The following is a 22,443-nucleotide window of genomic DNA, read 5'->3' on the forward strand; positions in this document are numbered from 1 at the left end:
TCATTTGACAGACTTTATTGAGATACTTTATTGGAGTGTCTGGAACTGAACCTGCAATAGCTTTAAGGTATGCCTGTAATTTGCCCACAAGCATACATAAGGTAGCGCATCCAGGATCTGAAGTTAGGTAATCTGACACTAGAACATGCTCCTAAATATTATACCTCTCAATTCCATCTGTGTCATGGCTCATTTTAGTAGAAGTCTAAAAGTCATCTATTTCTGCATCATCCACTTCCAATCCTTTGTAATTCCAACATTATCTTGAATTGATGTACTTCTCTCCATCTCCATGGCCATCACCCTTGTCTAAGACATCATTTTGCCTGTGCATTCTGGTCTTTCCCCAACTGAGGGAGTTCCCCGCTGCCCTAATTTTTATTTTTATTTATGCTAAGCTTTGGAATTTTATTTATTTTTTATCTTATTGTTATGTAAGTCACCATACAGTACTGCATGTTATACACAAACAATGAATCATGGAACAATACATCAAAAATTAATGTACTGTATGGTGACTAACAGAGGGTGTTTTTTTAAAGTAAGACTCTGATGTCACAGTCTCGTGACCCTTTATGGGCTGCTGCATGCCTGACCATGGCCAAAAGAACTTTCCGTGACCTGAGCCCTGTCCTCTCCAGCCTCTGTCCCACATTAGCTTCAGGGGCCCCTATTCCTGGGACATGCCAAGTATGTGGCCCATTCACTCAGAGCCTTTGCTCTTGCTGTTCTCTTGGATCAAAACCATCTTTTCTCCAAGCTCCCTCCATCCTGCAAGGTCTCAATTCTCCTGCTCTGTCATCCCAACTACTCTATCTAAAAGCTCACTCTATAATAGCCCTCTGTTTCCTTCACAGCACTTACCACATCTGAATCTGAGGGGAAAAAAATATATAAATGTAGTAGTTCAAGCCATGGAGGAAGTTCGAGTCCACGGTTCAAACACTGGCTGTATACTATGATCTGTGTCTCCCTCTCCTCATCTGTTAAGAAAGGGTATAGTAGTTTCTGCTTAGTATGACTGCTGTGGTAAGCTGCAATCCCTAGCAAATAAGTGCTGCTTAAGCATTTGCTGTAATTACTGAAGGCAACATTCATGTCCGTGATCATCTCTATGTCCCCAGTTTGTCAAATGCCTACAGTTCCTCTTCATTGTCCCCTTTATAAAAGTGACAGTGTCTACTATTTCCCAGTGCCATATGGAGGTTTTTACCTCGTGATCACAATTAATGTACCTTCACGGTCTATTTTACATGCATTTATTTTATTCTACTGACATTGTACAACTGTTATACAACCTACAAAAAGTACAAAAGCCTATTTTCCAATATCAGCTCAGAGCTAAGCTTCAAAAAAGGAACAGTACAGTAAATCACAAGGAGAGTTGGGTATGAGCACAATTCATACTGCCTGTCAAATGATGTATTTAAAGCTGTAAGTATTGCCACAGGAGAATCTCTTGTCTTTGCAGCGACCACACAGTTCCTGTCGATGAGGCCTCCTTAGATCAATGTGCCTTTTCTTTTGAGAACAGGAACAACGAGACTTTGAACAGGTCTTTAGAAAACAAGGAATAGTTTGGACACTAAATAATTAAATCAGTGTTTCAGATGTAATCATCAAATCAAAATACTTCTCCCCGCCATCCATATCCCTCACATCTTCATCCCCCTTTGAATCTTATGAGAAGTCCAGGGCCAAGTTGTACAAAACCACTCATATCCTGTCAAATGGCACGCATTTTGCAAGAGGAAAGAGCAAAGATGATATTTAAGAGAATGTTGCTAAGCCAAGTAAGAAGATCTAATGTAAGAGACAGATTTTAACAGAGTTTATAGAATGTCCTCACTAATGGGTTTTTACATCTGTAGCCAGGTGGGGCTGAGGGGGCAGTGAGTGAGTAATAAGTGATTTGATTAGTTAGGTTGGAATATTTGAAAACACCAGGGCAGTGATTCTCAACCAGCTGTATTTTACCAACCAACAGATGCCTGGCAATGTCGGGAGATGCTTTTGGTTGTCACAACTAGGGGGAAGAGGTTTTAGGGGAAGTTTATTCTCTTTTCTCTCCAGACATGCCTAATCTTTACTATAATGTAGAGTATTCTTAACCATTACCCCATTCTGTCTACTGACAAATAAAAATAATACCCTATGGAGACCGGTATATTGCCCTTGCCCACCCTCCCAAACCCACTAATCTTTAAAATTGATCACCAATGTTCTATTTTATGCATATGATCATTTGCAAAAATGAATAAGTTTTATACATTTTATATTGTGAAACAGGGATTTTCATTTTGCAAATGAAAGTCTTGAATGTGATTTATGAAATGTTGTACTACATTTATATCTTCCACTCTTCCAATGACAAGGATGCATCCTTGGAAGAAAATTCTAATAGCTAGAATGGTGTTTACTATACAAACTGTCCTAAGCACTTTATATAAATTCATTTACTCCTCACAATACTCTTATTGTGGAAGAAAAGCCTCAATTAAAAAAAATAAATAAAAATCAGTATGTACTCTAAGGTAGGTTTTTGTTTCTGGCAATGGTGGACTAGGAGTTTTTGACCAAACCTCCTACTTCGGATAACTAGAAAAGCTGAGCTAAAGAAAATAACTTTTAAGGGGCGCCTGGGTGGCTCAGTGGGTTAAGCCGCTGCCTTCGGCTCAGGTCATGATCTCAGCGTCCTGGGATCGAGTCCCGCATCGGGTTCTCTGCTCGGCAGAGATCCTGCTTCCCTCTCTCTCTGCCTGCCTCTCCATCTACTTGTGATCTCTCCCTGTCAAATAAATAAATAAAATCTTAAAAAAAAAAAAAGACTTATTTAAAAAAAAAAAAGAAAATAACTTTTAAAAGGAACTATTTGAAGGCACTGGAGAATTAGTGAATCATTAGTGAAAGAAACCCAGAAATGGAGTTGAGCCTGACATTTGGGACTATTTCCTCTCTAAAGTTCTTTCAATTCTGGAAGAGGTGAAAGAAAGTGGGAAGTTGAAGGTAAGTCTGACAAGTTGATAAAGCTGAGGGATAATTTTAAACATGCCCAAATGGAAAAGACCTGGTATACAGTTCAGGTTTTGTGTTGGGACCCTGGAGGCTACAACCTATGAATAAAGATGAACCAAGAATTGACCCAGCTTTCACAGATGCTGAAGCCCAGCTTCAAAACAGCTTAGAGAATAGCAATCTAAATTGTTGGTGTCTCTCATCTTCCCCAGAAGCAAACAAATCTCTTGTGGAGGAAGATACTATCATGGGTTTCAAATTATCACTATAATTCTTCATAGTCATTAGAGAGCACTCAATCAAAAATAACCATATGAGGCGTATGAGGAGACAGAACCACAGGAAATGAAGAGCATAGTCACAGAACCATAGGGCATTAAGTTAATGTAGTCACCTAATACAGATCTCAAGATAATTACACTTAATATATTCAAAAGAAACAAGACGGATATTTTCAGCAGAGATCTGGAAGTCATTTTTTCAACACATAAAAATTATAGCACTGAGAAACAGAATAACTGAAATCAACTCAACAGATGGATTTAATATTAGGTTGGAAATAGCTGAGGAAAGAAAGAAATGAAGGATAGTTTAGTAGATGTTATCCAAACTGAAGCAAGCAGAGACAAAACCATAAGAAATATAGAAAAGAGCATAAAAGACATAAGGGAGATGGTGAAAGGTCTAATATGAGTAACTGGAAGAGAGAATGGGGGCAGAAGTAATATTTGAAAAGATAATGGCTGATAACTTTCCAAAAGAGATAAAAATCTTCAAGCTACAGATTCAAGAAATATAATGAATCCCAAATAGGTTAAATACAAAGAAACCACAACTAGGCATATAATTGTAGTTGAAAACCAAAACAGAGAGAAATATCTTAGAGGTAAGTAGATTTAAGAAGGAGACAAAGAACAGGAGATACTACTTCAAAAGAGCTACAAAATACTAATAGCCAACTTCATAAAAGCAATGAAGGTCAGACCCTTAAAGGGCAAAAAGGAAACTACTGCCAACATAAAAATTCTATACCCAGAAAAATTATCCTTTAAAATCCAAGAGGAGATGCCACCTTCAGACCTGCACTATAGTAAATATTAAAACATGGGGCACCTGGATGGCTCATTCAGTTAAGCATCTGACTCTTGGTTTTGGCTCAGGTCATGATCTCAGGGTCTTGAGATCAAGCCTCGTGTTGGGCTCTGTGGTTAAAGATTCTCTCCCTCTGCCCTTCCCACTACTCTGTCTCTAAAATAAATCTTTAAAAAAATATTAAAATCTAGTCTTCAGGTAAAAGGAAAGTGGCCCTAGATACAGAAAGGACCTAAACAACAGAAAAGAAACATATGTAGCTAAAGCTGATGAATGACTTTATAAAATAATGTCTTATAAAGTTTAGAATTAAAATATACAACAGCAGTATAAAAGCTAGTATGAGGCAATAAGGAGTTAGAGTGTTCTAAGTTCATTGCATTGTCAAGGAGATCTAAAATTCACAATTCATGTAGACATTGATAGCTCACAGAATCATGTTGTATTGTCTAAGGTAACCGCCAGAAGAATAATAAACAATGAAAACTACCAAGGTAATAGAGATGGGGAATCTTTTATTAAAAAAAAAAGTCAATTCAACTGAACACAAGAAAAAAAGTGGTATAATAAAAACATATTTAAACCCGACTTATATTAAAAAACAGACTAAAAATCTAAAGGTAAATAATTTATAAACTATTAGACTACTTTTGAATATTTCAAAGTAGTACAAAAATGTTTTTCTCTAAATGAAGGATTTAGATTTTAAAAAAGCTCTTGATTACAAAAACCAACTACATCATACTTCCCTGAAAAGTTTAAAAAGAGGTTTCCTGCAAGCTCTCATCTAATTCTATGACTTCCTAGACACTGGAGAAACCATAAAATCTGATCATAGTTCTAATTTCTATTATTTGTGTAAACTTGAACGAGTTATTTTCTTATTGGACTTTAGCTTTCTGGTCTGTAACATGGGGATAACACCTACCTCAAAGTTTAAATTACAGGAGATAATGCACATAAAGCACTTAGCCCAAAGTTTGGTACATAGTAAAGCTTAATACTGGTAACCTGTTAAGTTACTACATCCCTATGGAATTGTCGAAACCTTATATTGTACACCTGAAAGTACTATAACACTGTATGTTAACTAGAACAAAAATAAACTTTTAAAAAGTTGCTACATCCAAACTACACACAGAGTGTTTGAGAAACACATAGCCCATACATAAAACACACCATATGAAGCAACTTTAAAAAGTCAGTCTTACTCCCCTCCCTACACCCCCCCAATCTAGAATTTATCTTTTATCTAAAATATAAAAATTCAAGGTATAGAAAAACACTCTGATGCAAATATCCAATTCTATCAAATCAAAACATTTTGCCACAGAAACTTCTATTTAAAAATGGCAACATTAGAGACACAATGAAAGTGCTCTATATGCTTACCTGACATTGGATTGCTTCTACTCGATAAGGGTTAAAACTCTTTAGGCATTTGCAACATAGTTGTTTGAAATAAACCTAAAGAGAAACAAGTCTATTTTTTAAATACAAGATTTTATGTACCTTAGGCTCCGAGTTCTTAATTTAAGTACTCCATTCCCCCAGTTTGTGCCTGGCTTTTGCCCCTCTGCCCTGAGGTCTGAAGCTCTTCCGGTGCTATGAGCCGCTTTTTCCTCACTCTTTGCACCTCAGTTTCCTTACCTCTAGAATCAAGATACTACCACTTATTTTCTATAATTGGCAATTACCTAATAAGGTACACAAAGTACCACAGTAAAAATCATCAGTGGGAAGTAGCTATTATAATTCTATTCATTGTGTGGGCTGAATCCTTGACCTTCTCCTTCTGACCTAGTGTATGAGCCTCTACTTTTTCATTTTCTCATATTTTCCCACCTGAACATCAAATTATTTGTAGCTACCCACCCATACTTACTGTTTCTCAACTCTGTGCATTTTCTTGTGCACATTTTCTCCCTGCCTTACTTGGTGAACTCCTATTTATCCTCTGAAATCCTGCATGGCCATCATGATGCCTTCTCTCCAAAATGGTAACCATGCCCCTTCCTGTGTTACTTCTGCAACACCTCCAAGCCACTGGGGCCACTGTGTCTACCACCAAATTGCATTTTATCTGTGTCACTCCTAGGAGAATAAATTTCTTAAGAATGAGTTCTAGGGGGGGCACCTGGGTGGCTCAGTGGGTTAAAGCCTCTGCCTTCGGCTTAGTTCATGATCCCAGGGTCCTGGGCTCAAGTTCCACAACGGGGTCCTTGCTCAACAGAGAGCCTGCTTCTCCCTCTGCCTGCCGCTCCCCCTGCATCTGTGCTTGAGCGCTCTCTGAGAAATAAATGAATAAAGTCTTTAAAAATCCATTTGCCTTCAGGGTCTAGTAAATGGCTAGTATGAAAAGTCAAGTTTTCACTCAGGCTTTAGCACGCTTTCTTGCCCTCTCCTCCTACACACCGTTAGCCAGAAAAGCAGTATCTAAAATGTGAAAGCACAGGGAACTCAAACTCAAATGCTCACCCAAGTTAATGAAATAGACCAGATGTAGACTGTTGCAAAATGAAGTGTGCATGCCCACTGAAAGGAGCTAGAAGCTGCTGAGCCCCAGCCTACTGTCGTCACACTGAAATGAGAGTCTATAGGGACCAGAGTCTATCAGGGAAATCTGGAAATGCAGATTGTGAAATCTTTCCCAACCTCAATACGTTTTCTTTTTTGTTTTTTAAAAGATTTTATTTATTTGACAGAGAGAATGGGAACACAAGCAGGGGGAGTGAGAGAGAGAGAAGCAGGCTTCCCGCCAGTCAGGGAGCCCAGTGCAGGGCTTGATCCCAGGACTCTAGGATCATGACCTGAGCCGAAGGCACACACCGAACACCTGAGCCACCCAGGCACCCCACCAGTCTTAATATGTTGACAAGTAATTCAAATTAAGGGGGAAAAACCGCTTAGCCTAAAGAAATCTCTCCAAAGTTACCCGTCACAATAGATTATTTCTCGTATTGCCCCACCTTGTGGCCAGACCATGGAAATTTCCAGGAGCTAAGGCCCAAACAGGTTCAAAATATACCAATTTTAAGACTATAGACAGTTTCACCATACATAAGGACAAGAGTTCACTTAAATAACCTGAAATTTTGTTCAATAGAACTATCAAACCAAATGTAACACCAGATTTAAGAGCCTCAGTAGTTCATGTGGACAGTCCCGTTCAGTTTAGTTTAAATATTAACTAAGTACCTGTTAAGGGCCCCGCACTAAGGCTGCCAAATGAATGAGACAGCGTTACGGTCAGGCTCCATCAGGAAACCCTCTCCCTCGATATAACATTTGTGTCTCCCCCATCCTCCTCCCACATCTCGCTCACTTTTACTTACCTTATTAGTTCCAGAAATGCACCACACGTAAGCACTCTCCCATCTGGTCTTACAATCTTTACAGTGAAAATAGCCATATTTTGGTTCCAAAAACTGCAGATAGGGAAGAAAAGTCTTTTACAATCTTGGGGGGGTGGGCAGTGAATCCAGGTCCTCTTCCATAGTGGCTTCGTATAAAAAAACAAAAACCCGGGGAAAAAAAAGAAATAAAAAACAAAACAAAAAGCCTCCTAACCTCATTCATAGCTGTTCTCAAGGCTACCAGGCTAATTTAGCATCTCCTCTCTCAAGGATTACTCTGGGACCCTGATTGTTCCCATCTCCTGTACTTTTCTAATGTTTCCCTAAATGAGAAACTGATCATATATTTTACAGACTTGAAACTCCATTTTATCTCTTTCCCAAGACCAGTGGCTTCCAGACTTTGGGTCTTCACATGATTAAAGTTGGCAAAAAGTTATTTTTGGTGAAATTTCACCAAAAAGTTACAAAACCTGTAGGACATGTAAAACGCATGTTTTCAGAATAACCTCTCCTTCATCAAGTAAAGGGAGAAAGTGAAAGATCTTGCTATATTGCCCCAGAAATGGAAAAGAAGAGAAGATGAGGCTAGCTGAGGACTGAGGACAGGGAGAAGAAAATTCACCTGGAAATTGGGTTTCCTGAGCAGATCTTCCCCACCAACTCCCTGTGCCTGCTTGCTCTTCCTTTCCCGAGGACTTGAGGCATCTTCCTCCTCCAACTCATTGTGCTGATGAAGTTCCTCCTGTTCATCCTGTTCTGACCTTGCCGTTGGTGGTGGCTGCTGCTGCTGCTGGCTGGCCTCAGCAGGGCCCAAAAGTGCCTTCCTCTCCTGGTCTTCCCCCTCCCTCTGCAGCTGAATCAAGCCCCTGCAACCTATCACTGGTGAATAGACTCCCCAGGCTGACAGGGGTGCCTTGTGGCCTGTGCTGCCCCAAGGGGAGCGGCTGCGCAAGGTGCGAGGCCCCAGTGAGCACTGCACTGACTTGTCCACCCGCGGGCTCACCTGCACGCCCACCTCCCTGGTGTGGGCCTTGTAAAGCCGCAGGCTTAGGCTGGGGTTCATCTGGGAGAGAACAGCCTTAAGCTGCGCCCTCTTGTAAGGATCCATGCAGCAGTCAGAAGCATTTGCAGGCACCAGCAACCCAGGCCTGGCCAGGAAAGTGGGGGGACCAACGTTTGGCCTCCAATCAGGCTGTTTGTGTTCAGAGAGTCCGGGATGGCCCAAAGGCATTGGATTCCCATAGCCCTGGTACAAGCCATAGGGAACACGGACAAAGCGCTCCATTGGCCCGGTGGCCAGACACAGCACAATATCCCTGGAGGGGGTTTGTTTTTCTCCTTGTTTTGTCTCCCACCTTCATCCACCCCCCTTCCTTTTTCCCCTGATCAAGTTAGTGTTGGTTCATTCCAAGCTTCTCCCTTTATTTCAGATCCTGATGGAAGCTGCTGCCTATTATCCTAATTAAAGGACAGGCAATCTACCTGTCTACAGAGGTCTAATTTCCACCTGATTCCTAATTGCTCTTCCCTATCTCTTCAATTCACTGTTCCTGAATCTTCTTCAAAGCTGTTTTTCATTTCTGACTTCTTATTCACACACATGCTTTCATTAGCAAGTCACTCGTGTGCCCTATAGTAACTATTTTAGAGATCCTGTTTTAAAGCATATACTAAATCAAATACAAATAATAATTTATCTGAGCAGCAAACTAGAAGAGTATAAGGAAGTAAGTATACTGTGGCAGAGCTAATGAATGTAAAGATCCCAGAACCACAGAAGCAAGGAGCATGGGGGGAGTTACATATATTATGAGAAAATGTATTTCAGAGGGCTGTAGAGCATGCCAACAGATGTCATTAATTCAGTCCTAGTGAGGAGGATCCCTTTCCCAAAAAAGGTGAAAAAAGCCAATTATTTTGACCTAGAGGGTAAACAGAAACTTAACCATGGGTTTAGTGTTTGAAATCAAAGAGACTTGAATTGAAACCGTGGCCTTGTTACCAGACAATTTACTTAACCAGGTGATTTCGTTTCCCCAGCTGACAGTACTAATATACATGATTGTAAGATTTAAGCGTTCAGTAAGTGTTAACTATCACAAGCTTTAGTATCTGTATTGGTAAGGCTTCTTGCTTAAAGCTCAAGACTATGATCAAACTAAAATGATGCCTATATAACCACGTAGAGCCCACCCTTTTTCTAATCCAAGGTTGTTTCGCTGTTTATTTGCTCAAGAGCTTTCTGGAAGCAGCAAGGTCTAGGAGCAGCTCTCTCTCCACACCAGTTGAAAGCTTGCTCAGTTATACAGCAAATCTGAATTAAAGCTCTTGCTGCGCATGTCACAGACCCTGTGAATGAGGACAGGTTCCCTTCTCCCAGGGCGACTTGGAGAGAAGACAGGCACAGAACGAGATGATTACCACCCCAAGAATGTAAAGGATGCTACGGAAGCCTGCAGAGGGTAGTGAGTGGAAGAGAAGAGAGTGAAAGTGATTTCACAATTTTTAAATGGGGCAAACAGGCTTGGAGGGCTTGAAATCTTGCTACCTAGGAGCAACACGCGGGCTAGAACTTAAGTCCTCTGGCTTCAAATCTCATCCCTTTCCACTCTGTAGAGAGCACGCAGCAGGGCAGTCAGTCAGCTACAACCACGGACCACTTTGGGGGACCGCCCTCTCTAAGGGCAAACAAAGGTCTTTCAAAGACCCCAGGCCGTCCCCAGGCTGCCACCCAAACGTGAGGTGGAGCAGAGAGAAGGGGGAGGAGTCGGGGAGTATACACAGTGGGCGGTCGCGGGCAGGAGCGCCGCCTCGTACTCCGAAGGCTCCGGGAAAACAGAACAAACACCCCAGCTCTCTCTTCACGCGGTTCCGGGCCGATTGTCCAGCGGTCCAACAACAACTTGGCTTCCGCCACACAGATGCGCCAGCCACCCTCCCAGAACCTGACTTCCGGGTCGCACGCACGGTGCGTGTTACGTCACGGCGTCACCGCGCGACGTGTCGGGAGAGCGGGCTTTTGGCGCGAGAGTCTGAAATAAGATCGGCGGAGGCGGAGCTGCTGGGGCTCGGCGCAGCCGTGGATCGTCGCAGAAAGGAGCCCGCGGGTCAGCTTTCTGATCGAAGTGCCGGCGCGGTTTTTGTCAGCCTTCTCCGGCCAAAAAGAGCGGCACCTCCGGAGGCGGTTAGTGTTGTCTCCCGCGGTGTGGGGCTGAGGGGGACCGCCTCCCCTTCCCTGGGTGGGAGCCGCGGCCTCCAGACCCTGACGGTCTCCTGCCGCTGACCGTCTCTGCCAGCCGCGAGCCCCGCCCCTTCCCTGGAATTCCGCTTCCCAACTTTGCGCCCCGCCTGCTGCCCAGGGTTTGCCCCTGAGCTGCCCTAAATGTCCCACTCTGAAATTTCCTTAGTTGGAAATACCATGAAGTTACTTTAACGGAATATTGTAATTTTAGAATATGTTTCACAGCTCCTGACACACTGTATCGGCCTTAACCCCCAGGGAATTGCTGTATTACGAAGATTTACTGATTTGACATTGTCAAAAGATATTTATCTCTAATAGGACCCCTCGTTGGCTGTGCACCCTCTAGCCACACGTGACTAGTTAATTAAAATTAAATATTTAGAATTCTGTTCTGAGTCCTACTTGCCGCATTTCAAATGCTTAATGGAGATAGTGGCCACTGTATTGCACAGCACAAATATAGAATGCTCCCTTATTGCAGTAAGTTTGATTATTGTCCCGAAAGATGGGACTGAAGTCAATAAACTATAACTTTAGGCAAGTTTACCTGCTTTTGATTTTTACTTCAGAGTCGGTTAACAAGGACTGCATCACTGTGAAGTGTATTTTGGTGTTGTCTTTTGCAGTTATTTACCTAGCGTTGGAGTAATATTGTAGATAAAAATGCCTATTGGATGCAAAGAGAGGCCGACGTTTTTTGAAATTTTTAAGACGCGGTGCAATGAAGCAGGTATTACAAAGTTTATATACATCGATCATTTATGTTGCGAAAATGTTTTCAGAAAAATATGTAATTGTGCTTGCTTGCTAAGAAAAATCCAATACCTAACGTTTTGTTTTCCTGTAAACTGTTTCGTATGGGGTCATAAATCCAGTTAAGAAAAAGATCACTTACAGTTAACGAAATGATAACTATAGAAACCTGGGGATAAAGAAGGTACTGGCCTCTTGATTAGCAGGAGAATGTACTGTTTTTAAAGCACAGAACTTTTAGCAATTGGTAATGTTACTTTATATTAGAAGTTGTCAAACTTTGGTCTCTTTACACTCTTGAAAAGGATTGAAGACCTCAAAGAGGATTTGTTTATGTAGGCTACCATATAGAAATTAAAACTTAGAATTAATAAGTTAGAATTAGAATAAAAAATCCATTGCATATTAACACAAATGAACATTTTTATGAAAAATACCTTTTCTCCCAAAAAGAGTGGCTCTGTTTTACAGTTTTGCAGTTCTCTGTAATATCCGGCTTAGTAGAAGACAGCTGAAGCCTCATACCAATTTCTGCATTTCATCTGTTGCAGTATAGTGTTTTGGTAGAAGTATATAAAGAAAAGCCAGCCCTCCGCAACAATGTAGTTGAGAAAAGGAGTATTTTAATAGTCTTCGTTAATTGTGGGTATCTTTGATATACCAGATATACCAGAACTAGACAAGTGGTAGTTTTAAGAGTTGCAGTATGGAATTGGAAATCGTATCATGAACTTTTCCTTCCCTTTGTTACATTTAACTCTATTAGTCTTTCTTGCACTTTTTTTTTAATTTTATTTTTTATAAACATATAATATATTTTTATCCCGAGGGGTACAGGTCTGTGAATCGCCAGGTTTACACACTTCACAGCACTCACCATAGCACATACCCTCCCCAATGTCCATAATCCCAATCCCAACCCCCCCCCCCTTTCTTGCACTTTGAACAAATTGTTTATCCATGCTGTAACATCAGGCACTGATCATTGGGAAAAGGTCAGTGTTCTGAATTACACAAATATTCTATGTATTGACACATTGTATTAAGCTATAAGAAGTACATTTGGTACTTTTTAAGTAAGTCTCATCAGAAAAGTCTTAATATTAGGAAGATGTCAAGTTTACAGAGGCTCATAAAGTTTTAACAAAACTTTAGGGGGCACCTAGGTGGCTCAGTCAGTTAAGCGTCCAACTCTTGATCTCAGCTCAGACCTTAATATCGGAGTCATGAGTTCAAGCCCCACATTGGACTCTGCACTGGGCATGTAGCCTACTTTTAAAATTTTTTAAAAAATAAAAACATAAAAGTTCCCATTTTATCATTGACAGCAAACTTTTTTCTGGGTGACAGACTTACTTCATTTTTAAGAAAATGTCTACCAAATCACCCAACTCAAAATGACTTATTAGTTGTTCTTTCTACTAAAAATGGCTTTCCACGGAAAAAAGTGCTAATTCAGCTCCTAACTCATCACCAGTGCCTTTTTAGATATCTGTCATACTTAAATATGCAAAAATACTTTAGCATACTTTCCATTTTATCACGGAGAATATTAGAAGATGTGCTCAAGAGTTGGGCTTTCTAAAACTAATTTTTACTGCCTAATTAATGATATTTTAAGTTGGACTGGCTTTTCGGTTTTGTTTTTGACAAGTGTGTGATGTGAATACAATTACTAGCAGTTTATTACCACTGCCTTGACTCATGCAAAGATGTCATCAGTTTTACTCACCAGCGGCACAAATGTCAGCATTGTGAAAAAGAGAAACAATGCCTTAGTATTATTATGAAAATGGTTTTACATCATGGACCTCCTGAAATTGTCTTGGGAATCTCCCCACACACCCCCTCCCTATCTCCTGCCATAGTCCACAGACCACGCATTGAAATAGTACTTTAAGGGTGGTTAGATCATGATATAGATTTTGTCATTTCTCTTTAACAAGGACTCTTTTTATTTCATTTTATTTCTATATGTTCCTGTACCTGTAGATTTATCACATCCATTTATATTGTCATTGTAATTAAATTGTATCTGTGGAATACATTCTGATTATTGAATTTTGAATATTGGATTTTGTCTCTGAATCATGAATATAAGAGAAAGAAAACTTTAGAAAAGCTAGCTAATATAGCTAGGAGCAATCACCTTGTAACTTCTGTAAACCTTGTTATATCTTGCTACAGATTGAAGGATAACAGGTTAATGATTTGTTTAATAAATACGCTTTAACGAGAGTAATCTACAGTCAAAATCTCAAGCATCCTTTTCTTTATTATGATTTTTACAGTCCATGAACTTACTTGTCACTGATTAAAACCAAGATGGAATTTGTATTTTTCTTACAGATTTAGGACCTATAAGTCTTAATTGGTTTGAAGAACTTTCTTTAGAAGCTCCATCCTATAATTCTGAACCCACAGAAGAATCTGGATATAAAATCAGTTATGAACCAAACCTATTTAAAACACCACAAAGGAAACCTTATCAGTTGGCTTCAACTCCAATAATATTCCAAGAGCAAGGTCTAATTGTGCCAATGTACCAACAATCTCCTTTAAAAGAATTAGGTAGATACAGATTAGACTCAGGTAAGTAATGTGGTGCAGTAAACTAGGGAAAAACATGAACCAAAAATTCAGACAAACCTATGTTAAAACTCCTAGCTCTGTTGTTAATTGTGTCATGTTGGTCAAATCAACATCTTTTGCTCACTTTCCCCACCTGGAAAATAGAGATTGTGAACATAATATCTGATTAAGTAAAATAACGTGGGTACTTAGTGCTTCTTCTCCTCCCTCCTTTCATTATATATCCTGTTTAGTGAGATTTGTTAAATTATGTCTTTCCTTTACCAAAAAAAAGTAGGACTTTTTTTTTTTTTTAAAGATTTTATTTATTTATTTGACAGAGAGAAATCACAAGTAGGCAGAGAGGCAGGCAGAGAGAGAGGAGGAAGCAGGCTCCCTGCCGAGCAGAAAGCCCGATGCGGGGCTTGAACCCAGGACCTGGGATCATGACCTGAGCTGAAGGCAGTGGCTTAACCCACTGAGCCACCCAGGCGCCCCAGTAGGACTTGTTTTGATGTTAATTAAATAAATTCTATTCCTGTAGGTTATCACAGAGGACAGGGAAGGTTATTTTTATCAATTTTCTTTAAATGTCCTGACTTGGGAGCTGTTTCCTTGGCATATATGCCAGATATTCCAATCAATCATGTAATAAGATAATATAGTCAGTCATCAAATGTTTATTACCTATTTAAGTGACATATTGTCCCTTCCTTTGGAGTATGACTCTCAAAGAAGGGGAATTAACAGTAGACTGAGAACAGTCTAAAATTGAATTTGATACATGTGAAAAGCAAAGTACAAAAAGTACAATGAGAGTTGAGAAGAAAGATTGTAAATAGGTTTGGGAGGAGTTAGGGAGTGATTTATTTGAATTAAACCTTGCAGGATAGGTGAGGTTCAAAAATTTGAAGATGGCATAGAGTAATAATGTACAGGGGGAAAACATGAGGAAGATGATGTAGGTTGTTAAGAGAATGTTAAGTAATTCAGATTGTTTGGAGTGTTGCATGTCAAAAAGGGGCCAATAAACTTAACCTAAGGCTAAAAAAGCACATAGAGCCAGGTATTGATTGCCAGACTTTAAAAAACTGAATCCATTTGAAAGGTTGTTGAGCAGAAAAATCCCATGTAAATTTGATCATGCTACTTCCTGCCTCAAACCTTTGATTACCTCCTTTTGCCTTCATGATAATATATTAACCCTTAATATGATTTACAAGATTCTTTATAATCTGGTCTTGTATCAGCTCATGCCTCATGCTGCCATAATCCCCCTCTCACCCATCCTCAATTTGCCATTCATTCATTCTGAATTTCTTTTTGAAACCACCTTGCTCTGTGGCTCTTTATGCATTGTTACCTCCACCCAGCAGTTAGTTACTTCCTATCTTTTTATCTAGCTAACTCATGCTCATCTTTTAGGTCGTTTTCCCTGTCATACTCATTTAGTTTCTAATGGAGGAGACTTACATGAGCAAGGAAAAAGGAAACTCATGGTACTAGAAAATATATATACAAAGAGGATTTAGGTGTGGGCAAAGGTTTTCCTATATGTTGTTGGATACCAAGTGGCATACAGAGTGACTACTCAGTGAAAATTTTATAGAATAAATGAGTATTTGTTTTGCTTTAGAAAGACTAATAACTGGGTCACCTGGGTGGCTCTGTCAGTTAAGCATCAGACTCTTGATTTCAGCTCAGGTCATGATGTCAGGGTCCTGGGATCAATCCCTGCATCAGGCTCTGTGCTCAGCAGGGAATCTGCTTGAGGATTCTCTCTCTCTCTGCCTCTCCCCCGGCTTACAGGCACTTGCTCTCTCTCTCTCTTTCTCCTTGTCTCTAAAATAAAACCTTGAAAAAGAAAGAGAGAAACAAAGAAAGAAAGCCTAATAACTGGCAGCAGTCTTTGGAGATGTGTTTTCAAAATGTGTTGCCTGGATAATGAGAATCTCCTATAGTGCTAAATGAAAGAGAAGATTTTGAGCCCTGATACTCTGAATCTACTAAATTAGAATCTCTAGAAATAAAACTCATAGGTGTACATTTTTAACTAATCAGGTGATTGTCATGGAAACAAAGACTGAAGGCAAGGGGGTCAATTAGTCCAGGTGGTGGGGGGCCAAGTGCCTGAATTAGAGAAATGGTAGTGAAAGTGGATATGGGAGATAGAAACTATAAGACCCCACAGTAGTCTAGACCTGGAGATTTCAAAGAAAGGATCAAATCACAGGTTTAGAGTATAGCTAAGAATATAATGGTGACATTCATAGACATTGTAAGCACTGGCAGTAAAACAGGTTTAAGAGGGAAAAGCCTTCAGGGCACGTGGGTGGCTCAGTCGTTAAGCATCTGCCTTTGGCTCAAGTCATGATCCCAGGGTTCTGGGATCAAGTTCCCCATCAGGCTCCCTGCTCAGTGGGGACCCTGCTTCTCCATCTGCCTCTGCAGCCCACCCTACTCCCCGGTCTCTCATGAAAAAATAAATAAAATCTTAAAAAAAAAAAAAAAAGTGAAAATGCTTGAGAGGATCAAAAAAAAAAAAAAACAGGTTGAGTTTTGGACTGCAATTTGGGACAGTAAAATGTTAAGGTGATGTCCCAAAGGCTTTGGGAAATATAAGACTGAAACTGAAAGAATACAGGCAGAAAAGAAAGCAATAGGAAACAACCATCTATTTGGAAAGTGATAAAGTCATCACATGTAGTAAGGAAATTGATTATAATGAGGCCTAGGATAGAGCCTTAAGGAATATTTAGCAGATGAAATGTAGAACGCAGAGGAGGGAATCATTCATTCAATATTCCATGCTTACTTTGTGCCTGGCAACTTGCTAGGCTTTCAGGATACAAACTGATGACTAGATGAATAGATAGATGACTTTTGACTTTCAGGAACTCAGTCTTGTATAGTACAATAAATACACTGGTGTAGTATATGCTACAATAGGAACATATACAAAGTGCTATGTTGTGGGCATAGTAAAAGGGACGGCCATCTTTTTTAATGTGCTCAGGAAAAACACCGTAAACCAGTTAATGCCGAATCTACTGAATCTTGGAAGACCTACCTAGAGTCACTGGTTTATTCTCTAATTTAACCTGTTGGAATTGGTCTATCTATAATTAGGGAAGGATAGGAATGAGTTAATAAGGCTACTCTGGGCTTGCTGCAAAAATATTAAATTTTTTAAGGTCATAGTGCATAAATAATTCTGACTGTAGTTTCCTGGTACCTTTTGTTTTTGTTTAGTTTATATTCAGAATTAAAATGTAAGGCTTAAGCTGTTTTTTTAACATACTTGTTTAGTTCTAACATCTACTTTTAAAAAGAACTATCCCTAAAGTTTCATGAGGAAATGTGCTATTTCTGCTTCTCAACATCCTTACTTTTGCATAAAATCATCAAGTTTATCTCACCATTATTCAACCTATTTATGAGATTCTCAGGTTACTTGGGAAATGTTTATTTGGGTATGAACTTATTTTTGCCTGGTTCATTTTTTTACATTTGGGTTTTTCATTGCTAAGCCAATACTGATACTTTATTATTAACTGAAGTTGTTTGTTTATATTAGAGTTCATTCTCTGTATCAGTCTATGGATTTTGACAATTATATAATGTCATGTATACACCATTACAGTATCCTACAGAATCGTTTCACTGCCCTGAAAATCCCTTGTGTTTCATAGCACCCCTCACCCAACCCTGGGAACCACTGATCTTTTTATTGTCTGTGGTCTTTTTCAAAATGTCATATAGCTGGAATCAGACAGTATATAGCCTTTTCAGGCTGGCTTCTTTCACTTAGCAATGTAAGTTTCCTCTACATCATTTCATGGTTTAATACCTCATTTTTTTGTTTGTTTGTCTGGTTTTAAAGATTTTATTTATTTATTAGAGAGAGCGCAAGTTTGGAGAGAGGCAGAGGGAGAGGGAAAAGCAGACTCCCTACTGAGTGTGAAGCTGGAAGCAGGGCTTGACCCCACCCAGGACACCGGAGATCATGACCTGAGTCAAAATCAGTCCGACATCTAACTGACTGAGCCACCCAGGCACTCCATAGCTCTTTTCTTTTTATCACTGAATAATGCTGTATATGCATATACCACTTTATCTGTTCAACTACTGAAGAACATCTTGGTGGCTTCCAGGTTTTGGCAGTTATGAATAAAGCTACTGTATCATGTGCAGGTTTTTGTGTAGATCTAAATTTTCAACTCATTTAGGAAAATACCAAAGAATATGATTGCTGGCTTTTATGGTATGAATATGTTTAGTTTCGTAAGAAACTGCAAACTGAATTCCATAGTAGCCGCATCATTTTGCTTTTCCATCAATAGTGAATGAGAGTTTTTCTTGTTCCAAGACCTGATCTTTATTTTGGACTTGAGCCATCCTATTATAAGTGTGTGTAGTAGTAGCTCATTGTTTGGTTTATTTAACTGCGGGGTTTTGGGTTTTGGTTTTTTTTTTTCCTGATTAAGATCTTTGTTAAAGTGAACAAGGAAAAGGTGAAATTTTTAAAAATAAATTTAGGTAATTTTTAGTATCTTTAACTAAAACTCTTATTAGAGAAAGAGGTTGGATATTTTGTGTAGGTGGGGTTTTTAAATCACATGTTTATTTGGCTTGTTAGTGATTATAACTATTTCCTGTTACTTGAGAAATGAAAATATAAAGCAGTGTTTTGTTTGTGCTACTGCAAAGAGTTCTCAGTTTGGTCTTTGCCTCATTAACATTGATATGACTTATTTTTCCCAAAACTTTTCTCAGTTGGAGATTATAGGATCAGTTGAACCTATTGTTTTAAATCAATTTTTACAAGAATAATAAGTAACTGAATGCCATATTTGTGAAACAAAATAGGAATTTTGAAAAACTATAAATGGGATTTGATAGAGCTACATATAGCTTTAGAAACCCTATCTGAGCATTATTGCTTAGAAAGTAGATGTGTTCAACAACAGAAGTATTTCCTAATTATTGCTAATTCATTCAGCCAGGAATTGTGGTGTGACTATAATATCAGACATTGATTGTAGTTGCTAAAGCAAGCTCTCTACCTCAAGGAGCTCAGATCCTAGTAGGGGAAGTAGGAATGGTGTATGATAAACTCTGCAGGAACATGTGGTAGCAACAATCACGTAATCTCATGTTAGGGACCACTAAATTTTTCCAGAGGAGGGAGTTTCAAAATGGAAGCCTGAAAGAGGATATTTGAGATCAAGAGAAATAAAGAAAGAGAAACCGTTTGTACAAAGGCCTAGAGTAAAAGAGTGCGTTCGTACAGGATATGCAAGTGGTTGGGTATGGCTGAAAAGTAGAATGTGAAAGAATGTCCTAGAAATTAAGAAGTCAGATCATGAAAGTCCTTGTCAGAGAAGTTAAGAAGCCAGATCATGAAAGTCCTTGTTACTTGGGAGTTTTGGGGTTGTTTTGTTTTGGAGAGTTTAAGCCCAATCTTGAGAACAAGATCTTGAAAGGTTTTCAGCAGATCAAATTTGGTTCCTTGGTGTTTTGGTAAATGTCTTTTGCATTATTCTTTGCCTCCATGATACCATAGTGCATGTGACTTAATCATTAGAACATATAATGTTCTGTTCTTGTGTGGAATTTCAAAAAATTTCAAAAAATTCCTCCTGCTCTATTATAAACTCTTTGAAGTTAAAGCTGTCTTGAATTGCATTTCCCAGAGTGTCTTATATATATTATATATTTGTTGAATGGTGACAGACATCCTTTGAGACATCCCCTTTTGGGAGGAATCAACAAACTGAGAAACCATTTCAGGCTAAACGTTACATACATTCTCCCTCCCAGTATAGATGAGACTTTTTGTTTTTAAATACTTGTAGGGATGGGGCTTCTGCGTAGCTCAGATAAGCGTCTGACTTTGGCTCAGGTCATGATCTCCAGGGTCCTGAGAGGGAATAAGGCCCATATTAAGCTCTGTGCTCAGCAGGGAGTCTGTTTCTCCTTCTCCCTCTCCCTCTGCCACTCCCCCTACTTGTGCTCTCGCTCTCTTTCTCTGAAATAATAAAATCTTTATAAAAATAAATATTTTCAGAGAATGAAAATTCACAATCCAGAGCATATACATCCTCACTGAATTATTGTACTGTTTCAGGAAAGGATATTACCAATAGCAAACATAAAAGTTGTTGCACAATGAAGTCTAAAATGGATCAAACAAATGATGTTACCAGCCCACCCCTAAATTCTTGTCTTAGTGAAAGGTATGTTGTGTTATATTAAAATATTTAAATGCAACATTTTCCTACATATGCTATTTGTTTTATAGAAATGCATCTAATTTTCATGCTAATATTTTGACTGAGAGCCTGAAAGAGGATTTTCTATTTTTAAATAATCTTCTAGGTTGAATCCTTTAATACGGTAATTTTTACATTAGAGACATTTACTTTGTTTTCCTTATAATGTTGAATTCATTGGTTTTTGTATCTATTCTATGACTTTTTTAGTTAGAAAAATAATGATGAAAAGCAATGCCCTTGAAATAGTAGCTTAATAAATTATTTGTGCACTTGGAATCGTTTAAGAGAATATGATGCTTTTATAGATTCGTGTTACATAATTTTTATATTCAAAACATACAGTTCCTAGGAGCTGAAATTTGTGAAATTTTATACATTACTTTTAGTGAACATTTTAAGGTTAATTTGGTAGTTACTTACAAAGTGGACATTTTAAGTATAATTTAGTAGTTACTTACAAAGTAGTTACTTTGTTACTTATAAAGCAAACACCATGAGATGTTTGCTTTTTAAAAAGTAACAAAATATAAGAAAGTAGTGTAAGTCTAATAATTGTGACTGAGAATCCTTTTTTTCAATAAGATTAATGTTTTGTTTCTTCTTGCCATTTCTGTTATCTTTGGATAATCTGAAGGGTTTGTGTGATTTTTTTTTTTTTTCATTTTAGTCCTTTTCTACGATGTACACATGTAACACCACAAAGAGAGAAGTCAGGTATGATTAAAAACAAGGCTTTTTATTTCTAGAAGACTCTTAAATTTTAATAAATATAAAATTTAGTAATTTTCCCCTCATTTTACCCCCAGTGGTATGTGGAAGCTTATTTCATACACCGAAGCTTATGAAGGTAAATATTCTGCCTGGTTTTTTATTCTGTAGTAATTGAGAATTTGACAACAGAGTCCTACATTTGCCCTGAGATTCACAAATATGTACCTACGGTCTCACGTAGGCATTCAGTAAATGATAAATGAAAAAAATACTCAATCATGAGTGCATTTCTGTGAAATAAATATTTTCTTTATTTCCAGGGTCAGACACCAAAACGTATTTCTGAAAGTCTAGGAGCTGAGGTGGATCCTGATATGTCTTGGTCAAGTTCTTTAGCCACACCACCAACCCTTAGTTCTACTGTACTAATAGGTAATACTAGCGATTGAGTATTATGTAAGACAGTAGATGATGTTGGTATAGTGTCATCTCTAAGCCTTCTGACAAAAAGAATATATGAAAAGATAAGTAGTAATTAGATAATACTATCTTTGAGAATTGTGTTAGTAGTTCAGAATAATTCTACTTTGTGTAGATTGGAACAAATCACAAGTACATAAAGTGGTGTTCTGGGAGTATTATTCTATAGAAATCCATTTATGGGCAAGCGAGGATTTTTTAAATTATTATTCTAACAAAAATACATTCAATTTTGATTTCTCTTTAGCTGGGAATTTAAGTGGTTTTTGTTGTTGCTTAGATGAGATAACAGAGGTAAAAGCATGTTAAAAAGTACGAAGTATTTAATATAAAGTATACTTTTAGACAGCAATATTATCTAAATAAATGCTTAAGTCTATAAGCTTTGTCTTTTAAGTCATGATCTCATAGCTCTATCTGATTCCCTAAGTCTTCATGGATAGGAGCACCTAAAGTCAGGCTCATCAAATCAGTTTCTTAGAAGCACCTTATGAGTGATACTAAGGAATTGAATGTAGCTTATGTTGATTGACCTTTCTAATTACCATACTTGAGTCAATTTGTTTTGTTTCAAATGCACCATTTACTTTAGTAGTGTGTCTTGTCTGACCAAAAAATACTGAAGTTTTCACATTAACTTTAGGGTATGGTGTATAATACATTATAGATAAATTGAATTTTTTTTTTTATAGTCAGGGATGAGGAAGCATCTGCAGCTGTATTTCCTAATGACACTACTGCTGTAAGTAAATATAACAACTTGATTATGCTGTTGCAGTTGCCTACAATTTTAGAATTCTTGAAAAATTACTTATCTTGCAATTTTTCATTCCTTAATTTATGATTTATCTAAGCCTTTAGAAAGTCTCTAAGCCTGATCCTTTATATGATTTTCTTGACTTCATATGAAGTAATTCTGTCTCTGAGGTTGAATATAAAT

At 38.4% G+C, this 22,443-nt stretch overlaps 2 protein-coding genes across 3 annotated transcripts in view; one reads left to right on the forward strand and one right to left on the reverse strand.

Moving 5' to 3' along the window:
• Nucleotides 1-1,413: 1,413 nt before the first annotated feature.
• On the reverse strand, nucleotides 1,414-8,806 carry ZAR1L (zygote arrest 1 like). The gene is made up of 4 exons (XM_047723257.1): nucleotides 8,089-8,806; nucleotides 7,443-7,535; nucleotides 5,500-5,574; nucleotides 1,414-1,557 (listed from the first exon to the last, which is right to left on the reverse strand). The coding sequence occupies exons 1-4, from the start codon at nucleotides 8,749-8,751 to the stop codon at nucleotides 1,414-1,416; spliced, it is 975 nt and encodes a 324-aa protein (XP_047579213.1). The 5' UTR covers nucleotides 8,752-8,806.
• Nucleotides 8,807-10,471: 1,665 nt separating this feature from the next.
• Nucleotides 10,472-22,443, forward strand: part of BRCA2 (BRCA2 DNA repair associated) — a 59,860-nt gene continuing 47,888 nt past the window's right edge. Inside the window, exons 1-8 of one of the 2 annotated variants that reach the window (XM_047723105.1) lie at nucleotides 10,472-10,650; nucleotides 11,335-11,440; nucleotides 13,813-14,055; nucleotides 20,165-20,273; nucleotides 20,980-21,026; nucleotides 21,119-21,159; nucleotides 21,344-21,455; nucleotides 22,196-22,245. In XM_047723105.1, coding sequence (XP_047579061.1) covers nucleotides 11,374-11,440; nucleotides 13,813-14,055; nucleotides 20,165-20,273; nucleotides 20,980-21,026; nucleotides 21,119-21,159; nucleotides 21,344-21,455; nucleotides 22,196-22,245 — 669 coding nt within the window. In that variant the 5' untranslated portion in view covers nucleotides 10,472-10,650; nucleotides 11,335-11,373. The remainder of the gene's footprint in view (nucleotides 10,651-11,334; nucleotides 11,441-13,812; nucleotides 14,056-20,164; nucleotides 20,274-20,979; nucleotides 21,027-21,118; nucleotides 21,160-21,343; nucleotides 21,456-22,195; nucleotides 22,246-22,443) is intronic. The other variant, XM_047723104.1, reaches the window with a different exon arrangement.

This window comes from Lutra lutra, chromosome 3 (assembly GCF_902655055.1).
Source record: "Lutra lutra chromosome 3, mLutLut1.2, whole genome shotgun sequence".
NCBI classification, from domain to species: domain Eukaryota; kingdom Metazoa; phylum Chordata; class Mammalia; order Carnivora; family Mustelidae; genus Lutra; species Lutra lutra.

Bases quoted from the DNA above. Each gene is read 5' to 3' on its own strand.
- ZAR1L (XM_047723257.1), bottom strand. From the start codon at position 8,751: ATGGAGCGCTTTGTCCGTGTTCCCTATGGCTTGTACCAGGGCTATGGG. The intron at 7,536-8,088 runs GTGAATTTTCTT...CCCTATCTGCAG, and splicing joins TCAGGAAACCCAATTTCCAG to TTTTTGGAACCAAAATATGG. The intron at 1,558-5,499 runs GTAAGCATATAG...TGTTTTCTAAAG, and splicing joins TAGAAGCAATCCAATGTCAG to ACCTGTTCAAAGTCTCGTTG.